Source organism: Aquarana catesbeiana, linkage group LG02, assembly GCF_042186555.1.
Source record: "Aquarana catesbeiana isolate 2022-GZ linkage group LG02, ASM4218655v1, whole genome shotgun sequence".
Classification (NCBI taxonomy): Eukaryota; Metazoa; Chordata; class Amphibia; order Anura; family Ranidae; genus Aquarana; species Aquarana catesbeiana.
The window spans coordinates 452,592,808-452,605,071 of record NC_133325.1 but is presented as its reverse complement, the minus strand read 5'-3'; the positions used below and the strand labels follow the sequence as shown (position 1 = coordinate 452,605,071).

Below are 12,264 nucleotides of genomic sequence, written 5' to 3'. Positions count from 1 at the left end.
CACAGAGGCTAACACACAGTAGTTGATCAGCACTGCTGGCTTGCAGTGCACAGGTTAATATAGGGTTCCCTGATAGGGCCTGGGGTGGGGCCATGCTTATAGGAGAGGTTACAAAAGCAGTCTGGTGAGGGTCAGCTGGTCTCTAGAGATGAACACATGGAGACAGGTATGCTGATCGACAAACTCTATTGCATAACCATGACATGTAGTTAATCCAATCTACATTCTTGCTGACAGTTGTTATGGGGATCAAAGACTCAAAACCAGCTTTTACCTGATCCCTGGCTTTAAACTCATCAGGGACCCCCCTTGTAACCCCTATGACATGTATGTATACATGAGGATCAAAAGCTTCCGGAGAGAGCTGCTCGCTTCCTCCTCTGACTGTGTGCTGGGTCAGTGCATGTATCAGGGGTATCTTTGGTTAGGATATGGGGGCTTTCTATTTTCATCTTTTTTGTCTAATGCACTCTGTGGTCGCCCAGTCTGGCCCTGGGTTCCAACCCACTGGCCCCCACAGAAACCACAACTCTGTCCCCAGTAACTGTCTGTGTGGCATACATATATGTCCTTACCGTCAGGGATATCACTGTACCAATGGCATCACCATGAAGGGTCAAACGGACAAGGTACTATGTCACAGTAATCTAAGGTAAAGGTGGTCACATGTGTACCTGAAGAGTTACACCAAAACGTAATTATGTTATCATTTTTGTGATGGCCACCTCCTGGGCCCCTCCCCCCTAGATCAAACAGAAAAAGGATATGCAGCACCCGAAAACACTCTCTCCTGCAGTGATAAGCGTGCATTCAGGTGTTCTTCCTGGCCAACTTGACTGAGGTGGCTGTGGTCACCAAAACTTGGAATGGACCATCATAACTTGGCTCAAGGATCTCCAGACAGTAGTTGGTGTGTTCCTGTATCTAATTCAGGATCTGGAATGGAAGAAAACACCTGGACATGCATTCAGGTTAATTCTCGTGATAAAGTGGTTACATAATTAGTCAACACATCAGACTGTAACTGTAACTGTTGTGGAAAATAACAACCAGGTCTGGGAGCTGAACCAAACAATTTCATAAGGGTATAGGGCATGTTTCCCCTGGGGGTGTGTCTGACACTGAACAGGGCAATGGGCTAACTGTCTGGCCAACTCATGTTAGTCTCTTGGGCCATCTTTAACATCCTGTTTTTAGTGTCCCATTCATCCTTTCTACCTTCCCGCTACTTTGAGGGTGGTATGGGATGTGTAGTGCCAACTGAACCCCCAGTGCTGCCCAAATCTCTTTAGTAAGGGTTGTTGTTAGGGCTGGTCCCTGATCTCTCAATATCACCTCTGGGACCCCAAATTTACATACTATCTCACTCAGTAGTTTCTTAGCTGTGGTCCTGGCAGTCATGACCACTTCCACTAGGGCGTATTCGAATCTGCCACTTCTTGGCACTTGAGAATGATCAATTTGCATCCTCTGGAATGGGGTATAGGTCTTTTGCCAGGTGCTTCTTCTGTGCTTCTTCTGTGCTTCTTCTGTGCATCCTGGGTTACATTTGGTGCAGATAATGCATGATCTGCAGAAGCTGTCGGTCAGTGGAGTAACTCTTGGTGCAACACTTGTTGATAAGAGAGTTCATAAAAGTCTTTGTCAAGTGGGCAGCTCCATGTGCCCATTGCACCACAGCTGGGTACATACTCCTGGGTAGACAAGGCTTCTTGTTGCACTCGAATAGTCCATTTCTGAGAGTTGCTCCTCTCCGTTTCCAGTTTTCCTTCTTATCCGGACTTGTTGTTTCCTGTAGTTCTTTTAGATAAACTCTGTCCACTGGGAAAGTCTGTAAGGTAAGCATGGGGTGGTCTTCTTCTACCACCCTGCTGTCCACTTCCCGTGGACCACCAGCTGTCTGTTTGGCAGCTGAATTGGCTAGATGATTGCCTTAAGCTTCCTTTGAGTTCATTTTGTCGTGTGCTTTACTCAGAATGGTCACTTGGGTTGGGAGAAGCAAGGCATCAATCAAGTTTTCACAAGTGTTCCTGCAGCCATCAGGAATCCTCTGTCCTAGATAACACCATTATCATGGGCAATGCTGAAAGCATATCTTGAGTCCATATGAATGTTGGCTCTTTTTCCCTCTGCCCATTTACGTGCTGTAGTAAGTGCTTACAGCTCTGCCTCCTGTGCAGACATCACCGGTGGTAAGACTTCAGCTTGTAGAACAGTGTTTTCAGTGGTGACCGCGTGTCCTGTGTGGTCATGGGGTGACAAGTCAAGACTCTACTCCTCCTCCTCCTTTCCCCCCTCGAGAAGTGGAAGAAGGGTGGTAGGGTTCAGTGTTTGATAACTTAATAGAGTAATGCTGTCCAGTAGGAGGGAACACAGGAGTCTCAAGTGTCTGGTAGTGGACAAGTGTTTCGGCTGGATCTTGGTTGAATATGGCAACAACATCATGGGGAGCAAGCAGAACGAGGCAGTGTCCGAGGACCGAGTTCAAAGTTTTGTCAAGCAAGGCTTGTATAGCAAATCCAACTCGCAGACACAATAGGCCTCCTCTTGCTACCACATCCAGTCGACAGGAATAATATCCTACAGGGCGTAGGCTGATGCCGTGTGATTGGGTGAGTACACCTGCAGCATGTCCCAGAAGTTCGGATACAAAGAGCTTGAGCGTTTTGTCGTAGGCTGGGAGCCCTAGCGCCGGGGGTGGCGCACTTAAAGGCTTCAAACTTTAGATATTTCTTCAGGAGACATCTGGAAGGGTCTGATTGCAGAGCATCAGTAGGAAGGCTTCTGGAATCCATGCTCTGCACTCGGAAATTAGTCCAAGGAAGGCATGAAGGGATTTCTGACCTTGTGGCAGTGGGATGTCAGAGATTACTTGCACCCTGTCTTCAGTGGGGTGTCGTGTCCCATGGGACAAACAGTGTCCAAGGAAAATGACAGGTGTTGAGCACCACTGCAATTTGGGCTTTGAGGTTCTGCAGCCCTGGTTGGCAAGATAGCACAACAGGTTTCTGAGGTGACTTCAACAGGGGGTAAGTCAGCTGCACAAAAGGAGAAGGTCATCAACACGTTGGAAGAGAATCACTTCCGGGTGTTCCTCTTGTCATGTGTCAAGGATGATAGCCATAGCTTTTGCAAACTGGCTTGGAAAGTTCTGTGCCCCTTGTGGCACAACTGTTTAGGTATGTTGCCGTTTCTTTCCGTGGATGAATGCGAAAAGGTACCAGCAGGAGGGGTGAGGGTGGACACTGAAGAAAGCGTTTGTAAGGTCCACCTCTGTGAGGTATTTTGCAGTCAAAGGCATTCACAGCAGGTACCTGGTTCTCCTTTAGGGGTTCTCTTCTTGGGGTTATTGTGGTTTCCGGGGCAATGAAGCGCCCTCTTTTAGCTTGACTGAAACTAGTGGCACCTTTAAGTGACCGTTGTCTTCCGGTCCTGTGGACCATAGGCACGCAGGGATTCTGTCAAGTACTTCCTGCAGTATTGAACTTGAAGTTTTTGCTTCATTAAGTGTTATCAGGAGAGGCAGAGAACACAAGGCAGATGAGCCTTCTAAAGATAGGGGAGTATGTAACTTCATCCCCCCTTCAGGCGTGTCCTGATTGAGGCCTGTAGTCTGGACAACACATCAGCTCCTAGTAGATTCAAGGGACATGTAGAGGACACCACAAATCTGGCAAGCAAATCAGGAAATGTCCCCACTTGGAGTGGCTCTGCAAATGGACTGGAGCGGAGCACCCCATCCACTCCCACGCAGGAAACGTGTGTGTCTCTTTTCATAGTGGGAGAAACTCAGATCATCAAAGGCCTGTACGAATTTAGTATGATACTTCTTCAGACTCCCCTTTATCTTGGGTAATATCTTGGATTGTGGTCTTCTGATCCGTCAACTTCTCCTTTGCCCAGTCGTGGAGTTGTGCACAGAACTCCACGCCTGAGATGTAGCAAGTGGCACTTGTAAGGCAGGCATCATTGAAGGCCGTCTGCATGACCGGCCAAAAGACATGTCCTGCTTTGATTTGGCATGGCTGATCAAGTCTCTCCAGGCAGCTGAGTAAGTTTCTTGTATCTGCACTATCCTGCGGTAGAAGGGCATTGGCTGCTTCTCTGGGTCAGGCAGACTTGTCACTAAGGCCGCTGCTTGTGATAGAGTAAAAGCGACATACATCACTGGTGCCCCTTCTGGTAACCGAGACTGTTGTTGGGGCAGGGGCTGGCAAGGGGCACTGTTCTTTACGGTTGCCAGCATGTGTTTGAGATCCTCTCGGAACTGTGAGTCCGGAGCCGGATTGGGGGTTAAATCAGTGGGTGGCCTTGCTGCCTGCTGTTGGGCTTCCCACTCAGATGCTTCTTCATCATTAACATATCCGGCCTGGGAATGTGATGCTCACGTATTGGGGAAGACAGGTGTGTGGTATGAACCATCTTGGTTTAAAACAGGGAGGGCTGGGTACAGGCTGTTTAAGCTTACTGGGTGTACCAAGATGGCCGCCGGCAGGAAGTGCACTGGACTGGGTAGAAAGTGAAGGCATGGGTGCACTAAGATGGCCGCCGGGCTGAGTTGTCACAGTGGGTTGTGCTTGGGTGGTGAGAAAGGAGTGGTTGTTAGACGGAGGGCAGTGCTGTCCCTCCCCTCCTTTGTTTCAAGTTCCAACATATCATCAGCTCTGTGATACACATACATAATACAATCGCCATCTTTCTTAACTTCCTTTATCCAATTTTCTTTATCACACAGGATTTTTCTCCCTGTTTTCTTCAGCAACATAACTTTCGCCACTTCTTTCAACTTTGTTAACTATTTCAACATCTTCTTTGCAATATCACTTTCTTTACAATATCACTTTCTTTTCTCTCGTACAACCAAGGGGTTAATATTTTTCTCAGCGTTCTTATCAGCAAATTCCTTCGGTGGGGGCTCATAAGACTAATGTACGGTTAATCTCAGAACAAGAACAAACACATCAGGGGTAGTGAGGAGCAACAGCCGGCGATCCAACAGATCCCCCGGGCAGCCCCCCCTCCGACCTTAACCAGTCCCCACCCCCTCTCGTGTATATAGCAAACAGTAAACCACAAATACACTCACGACAGGACATTACACCTGCCACTCTTCGAACTGCAAAATTTCAGCAGGCTAAGATAACCACAAGGGCAGACCACCCTGCAAAAATAAACCCGTTTATAGACGTTTTTTTTTTTTTTTTTTTTTCCCCGCTCTACACCAAGAGGCCGACAACTCGTCTTCGGGTGAGACTTCTGTAACACTTTCAGACTGCAAAGCCAGCAGCTGAGATATCCCTCAAAGGTTCATTGAACCCAGAGTAACCCGTCTATAAACGACTGCCACAAGGAAACCATCTCACTCCAGAGGCCGACAGCTCTTCTGGAGATGAGAACACATAAACACACATGTAGCACTTTTAGACTGCTGAGTTTCGTAGCCCAAAGAATGGCAGACAGTGAACAAATACAGTCAGCAGAAACCCATTGACAGGTTCGTTAAAACAACCTCAGGCGAGGAAATACCTGCCTCTAAGACAGTCTCAGCATACCGACAGAATCCAGCCGTCAACCGAAAGATAAGAGAGTCGTACAGTGGTAAGAATATAAATCAAACTCACCGGTACTGTTAGGGCTGCGCAAAGACCCCCTCTGTTATCTTTCAATTAACGCCCGGATGCTTGATGCGGTATAACTTCGACTGTAGCCTGAGGTCCCGGGTTTTCGGCACCATCTGTTATGGAAATGATTAAGAGCTCCAATCGAGCCCAAGGTTATCTGCTGCTGTCTCTAATTTTGAAAGTGTTGATATGCATGCATATAAAAGTAAACACTCTGAGACACGCTCAGTATCGTTACTGTTACACTTCTAATTTATTCAAGGCGGTGTTAATGTTTTATACACACAAATACGTCATTGCTATGTTAGTCTAATAGGTACATCTCATTAGTTAAGAAGATAAAGAAGATGGAGAATTTTCATAACGAGGTTTGGCTGTCTTTGGTCTTATCTTCAGTTCCGCGTTCTTCTGATGTGTGGGATGTAGGGGGTACCCGCCATCTTGAGAAAATATAGGAACAGAGCAAACCTGTATACTTATATAATGAGTAAGGAGAAAAATATGTATGCACATAAGAAAATAGACATTTTCAGATTACTATTATTATTATCTATATCACATTCCTTCACAAGGTAAAGGTATGGGCAGGTTGATTGTACCCAAGTTGTTTGAGTGATCAACTTGGGTACAACCAGCCTGACAGATTTTATATGCAATTATTGCTAGCAGCTGTTATAGCCGCTAGCAATAGTCACTGTGTTCTCCTGGCGGGGACGGCTCCCCCTCTGTGTTGATGGGTGGAATTGAGTAACTTTCTTTCCGGAAACCTATGGTTGCCAGAAAGAAAATCTATCTGTTTTTGCCGGCGTTTACGCTGTCATTCCTTATTTGTTTGCATATTCCAGGTCATTGTGTCAAAGTAATAAAGGCCAAGAGACTGGAGATATTTTAGAATGCAACAATGTCAAATTTGTTATTTTTTTTTCTCAATCCAGTCTTCTTCCAGACAAGGAGGAGCTGAGTGCAGAACTTGGCTCTTGAGTCACTAATTGGGGAGTATTCTATATTAGCTCCACTTTTTTCATGCTAACAGATTTTGTGTGATCTCTTGTTTATTCTGGTTAGACATTGCTCTTAACACCCTGTCTTTCTGTGCAGGTAAGAAAGAATATCAGTGCTGCTACTCCTTCTCCCAAACGTTTCAAATCAAACAGCTCCACTTCTGCCAACAGCAAGAGCCGCAGTATTTTCCCTCTCTTGGAGAACTAGTCTTGGCACTTTACTTCTACCACCTTCAAAACTCAACTGCACCTATGGATTCACAGATAAACATTTCAGACCTTACAACTCAATGTTACCTGAATGGTTCATTTTTTGTATTCAAACAAAAATTGTAGATTAGCCTTGTTTGTGTATATTTGTAAAGGTATGTTTGTTTTTATTGGTATATGTGTGTATGTTTTAGGAGTGGCATGAAGAACTATTTAATTTTAGGCTTTTTTTCTTTTTTTTGTTTGTCTTTTAAATAAGTTGCATTTGCAATGTGATTCAAAAAGGAATTAAAGAGCCAGAGCTGAAATACCAGTATGGTTTTAAATTGCTTAGAAGAATGAGTTTTGGCCTCATGTTGGCAAACCTACTGACAACATTTTGTAAATAAAACATTTAGGGTAAACACTTTAAGCATGCTCATGTCATGCTACTGGTCAATAAAAAAAAATTCCCCTTTATTTAACTGAAAGACAAACCGGGTATTTGATCTTTTGTTAATGGCTAATGGCCTGGCTCCGTGGTGATGTAGTTGGGTATAAATTATATAGATCATTTGCTACATTGGCTAAATGTAACAAGCTTTGTGTAGGCTTCACAACAAAGTTGCTAATTAAAATGTTTTATTTCTTTCATGCCCTTTAAAGGAATTTGGATATGAAGCACGGGAATCTTTTCTGCTTCAATGCAACTGATATTGTTGTTCATAGAGTAGAGTCCAGGAACCTACCACTTTAGGGTTCTCACAACCATATTCTTTTTGAGCAATTCCTTTTTTATATATTTTTTTTTCTTTTTTTTAAAGGGTAAACTACCATTTTCAGTCTCTTTGCACCCTCAGTACATTATTGGGGGCAAGCATTTAAAGGATGAGAAGTACATTTGGAATAATTTCTTCACATTTATTATGACTGTCATGTTGTGTGCATGGTTTTTTTGCTCTCCTTTGAGTAGTGGCACAGGTATGAGTAGTATTTTTTGAAAAATAAGCCTAAGCAGGCTGCAGCCATTATCACTACTATATCTGTTCCATTGTATATAGTCAGAAGGGTCTGCTCACTTGTACAAATATTCTCTCCCCAAATTAGTGTCTAACAGCAATAACTTTAAAGTAACAACCTTTAATTTTCTTTCTTGTATATTGCATTTGTCCTATGTGTGAAATATTGTGTTGCTGTTGTAAAGTATTTTATTGTAAAGTTGTATGAAGGTACTTTTATATGAATATTTTATAAATAAAGATTTTTTTTTATTAATGCTAGTTTTATTTTTAAAGATGTCACTAGATGGAGCCAAAGTATACAAACTTAGAAGTAAACCTCTTGCAATCTATAGTTTGCTGCCAACTTCTAGGCTTTACAAAATATCACAATGGTCACCTTGATTTAAGGCTCTATGTGTATGGAAAAATTCATTTTAATACTGGACTCTTTTATGTGGCATCTGCTATTCAGGTTAGAAATATTTAATTAATCAAGTTCATTTTCTTAACAATATGGGGGCTGCCATTGCTCTGCTTCTGAAAGTTTGTTACCAGACGACCATGCTGAACCTTGTTCAGTATAGTTGTTCTGGCCTAAACCAACTATACAGATCAGGAATTCTGGCTTTGCTTTCTCTTACTTTTCTGGGTTCAAGTTGGCGACTCAAAGTTCTGAATTTCGGACCAAGTAACTGGCATATTTTAGAAGGGCAACAGTGGCCATCCACACATTTCTCTCAGCACATTTCCTTTTTTGCTGCTTTTGGGAAAAAAAGGACAATTTGAAATTAGAGACGCACAGCGAAGCCAAGACCACATAAAAATGTATATACCATTGCTAAAAACCTTCCAGGATATGCTTAAACTGGATACACAAAGTAAGCACATTTAAATGTATATAAACTGTGGCTAGCAATTGGCATTAGACTTGTAAAGTATATTTGATGACGATGTGCCCACAAAGGATCAATAATAGACCAGTCAGTTTCTCAGCAATACCGCAAACTTGAGATGACTATGGATATATAACAAGCAGGCAGATTGTTTTTCTTGTCCGTTGAGGCACACAGTATGCAATATACTGTTTTGGGTTATACTGCTGTATGGGGAGGGATTAGACACTCGGACACAAATGTTGGCCAGCTCAGGATAGCCCCTGCTAGAAATAACCCACCGTTTTTTGAACGTGTCCTAGTACAATGGACAACTTTTCATCAGCTTTGCATTTTCTTCCTTTTTTTTTTTTTTTTCTTCTGCATTCAAAACCCTTTGCTAGAGCTTGAGTTGGTCGCTACAATTGCAGCTAATCTGATTACCCTTTTCTGAGCCTAGGTTTGCAGTGGCTGCACCCCCTGCTGGACTGGATATTGTGTAGCTAGCCTGGAAGTAACCTTTGGGCACAGGGTTCGACACAAAGGCAAGTTTTAGACCCTGTTCTGGCAGCAAGCTATCCACAGACCGCATTCCAGGTCCAGAGCAGCTGGAAATTGCTCAATGTCTGCCTTGTCTCTGGAGACTCATTGATTGGGTTTTGCCTAAAATTCCTGTGTTTTCCATTTGTTCTTGGGGGGGGGGGAGTATCATGTCTGCTTTTTCTGGCCATTCAGTTTGGAGGAAACTTTTTCCAGTTGCTGCTCTTGCTTTGCAAAGAGCCACCTGGAACTCCTGATCTCTGGTCAGTTCTTACAGCCTACATAACCACTTGTTGACCGGATCACGCCGATATACGTCGGCAAAGTGGCACTGGTGTGCAAAACAACGTACCCGTACGTCGCTGCGGGTCCCGCGGACTCTGTCCGCCGGTGGCCCATGATCATGCCACGGAGAGGCAGAACGGGGAGATGCCTATGTCAACAAGGCATTTCCCTGTTCTGCCTAGCAACATGACGGGGATCTACTGCTCCCAGTGATCTGTCATGTTCTAGTGAGCCCATCCCCCCTACAGTTAGAACATGCTGAGGGAACACAGTTAACCCCTTGATCGCACTCTAGTGTTTAACCCCTTCCCTGCCAGTGACATTTACATAGTAATCAGTGCATTTTTATAGCAGTATTATGTAGTATAAATGCCAATGGTCCCAAAATAGCGTCAAAAGTGTCTGATCTGTCTGCCGCAATGTCAGTCATGATAAAGATCGCAGCCATTACTAATAAAAAAAAGTATTAATAAAAATGCCATAAATCTATCCCCTATTTTGTAGATGCGATAAATTTTGCGCAAACCAATCTATGCTTATTGTGGTTTTTTATTTTCGTTTTTTTACCAAAAATATGTAGAAGAATACATATTGGCCTAAACTGTGGCAGAAATTTGTTTTTTTTTAATATATTTTTTGGGGATATTTATTATAGCAAAAAATTTTGCTTTTTTTTCCAAAATTGACGCTCTTTTTTTGTTTATAGCGTAAAAAATAAAAACCGCAGAGGTGATCAAATACCACCAAAAAAAAATCTATTTGTGGGAAGAAAAGGATGTCAATTTTGTTTGGGTACGTCGCACAACCGCGCAATTGTCAGTTAAAGTGGCGCAGTGCCGAATCGCAAAAAAGGGCTTGGTCAGGAAGGGGGTAAATCTTTCTGGGGCTGAAGTGGTTAATGTGATCTTTTTCACTTCTAGCCATCCAACCCTTAAAGGATGGGGTTACCTTTTTAAAAATATATATTTTTAATAAGTGCACCTTTTTCTGCTGGTAAAGCAGATTGTAGGTGTAGTGCCAGGCTCCTGCAGACTGTCTAGCTGTCTGCTTGTGGGCTCTACCTTTTTTGCACTAGTCTGGCTGTGACCTTAAGCTGTCAAACACTGGCATAATGGGCTAAATCCCTTAAAAAGTATTACTCCACCGCAACAGTGGATTCTTTCCTGGTTGAACGTGTGGAGCACGTGTCTGGAGCTTTACACATCAGTTGTGATGGCATGCTGGAAGCTACTTGGCCAGTCTTCTGTATGGGCCTTTTGTCCATACAAATGTACAGAGACAGCCCAAACCAGCTTGGTTTAGTGGTATAGGAATCCTCACTGCTTCTTCACCCTCATGTCTTATACCAGTGGTCTCCAAACTGCTGCACTTTGCATACCTTTTTATCCTCCTATTCCTCCCGCTGGCACCAACGATGGGGCACCGCTCATGCCTACTGATGCCAGCACGTTTTCTACTCCCACTGTGCACAGTCCGGCCCCCCTAAAGTCTGAAGTACAGTAAACTGGCCCTTTGTTTAGAAAGTTTTGGAGCACTCTGTCCTATACCTTGCCAGGAGGTTATCCATTTCTTGGTTGCTGAAAATCATGCAGAATGTTGGTTTGAAGAGTCATCTTCATTGAGGCGCTCCCTTTACTATTGTCTCTTATCAGATCGCCTTAGACTCCTTTTATTTTGTGAATAAACTTTCTACCCAAGAGGAAGTGTTACTTCATGACCTTGTGATTCACTTGTCTGGGATTGGTGAAGATTTTTCTACCTACCTCCTGGAAGGTTATCAGAGAACCTTCATCTCTTGATTTCTATTCTAAAGTCTCATAGCTGGTTATCTGGTACCTCCTACACTGTGTAATTATTTCCTGAACAGGTCTACTGCTTAGGATACAAGTGGACAAAGTCAAGGCACTGACATGTCTCTACAATGGAGGAAAAAAACGAGATCTTGTACTGGCAAGAATTGTTGTCTGGGTCCTGACCTACACCCAACCTTGTGCAACAGTGGTCTTCAGAAGGTCAAATTTTCCTGTCCTAGTTATGGAGGAGTGGTCCACGGAGATACTCTAAAGCCATCAGTTACTGAACAAGCTAGTTACCGGAAACTGCTGCCAGGAAATGGTCCAATTACTCTGGGTTCTGCTGACCCAAGTCTCAGCCTTTCCTCTTTGTTTTGTAAACTTGAGAGGTAGACCTTTTTGTCAACCTTTACTTTCCTTGTTCAGCTTGAGTGAATGTTGTTCTCTGTTCTGATAGATCTCATGATTATTGCTCCATGGACCTTGATGCATTGTGGCATCTGGTAAGTCAGGAGCAGCAATAGACACAGCAATCCGGTTGCGGTCTCTTTTCCCGTCTCAAATTGAGGAAGTTTACTTTCCATTCCCTGCCTTCCCTTGTATATGATTTCCCATGTATCTCATTCTCATATCGGTCAGGATTACTTTTTGGGAATGCACCTTGGGTCCCTAGTTTGTCGTAGTCACTACTATACGTCTTCAATTTGATTTGGGACCTAATCCATGCTTAGGGTTCTTGCATTGAGGTGAATGTCTGCTTGGTAGTCATTCTAGACATGGAGTTTTTGTTTCCTGGATCGTTATAAGATCAGGTGAGTGGAGACTTAAAGGGTAACTTCTCTTTTGTGAAAAACAGGAAAAGGATTTCCCCAAGTGGGGTTTTTAGGCAGCAGGGTTTGAGATATTAAACCAATGTTGTATAAAAAAGATAATGTTTATTGTACAAAAAATTACACAGGAGT

At 43.5% G+C, this 12,264-nt stretch overlaps 1 protein-coding gene across 1 annotated transcript in view; it reads left to right on the top strand.

Annotated features, from left to right (window-relative positions):
• The window catches only part of CLSPN (claspin), a 109,008-nt gene extending 100,943 nt beyond the window's left edge, over positions 1–8,065 (top strand). Inside the window, exon 25 of the mRNA XM_073615595.1 lies at positions 6,720–8,065. Coding sequence (XP_073471696.1) covers positions 6,720–6,830 — 111 coding nt within the window. The 3' untranslated portion in view covers positions 6,831–8,065. The remainder of the gene's footprint in view (positions 1–6,719) is intronic.
• The last annotated feature ends 4,199 nt before the right edge of the window (positions 8,066–12,264 follow it).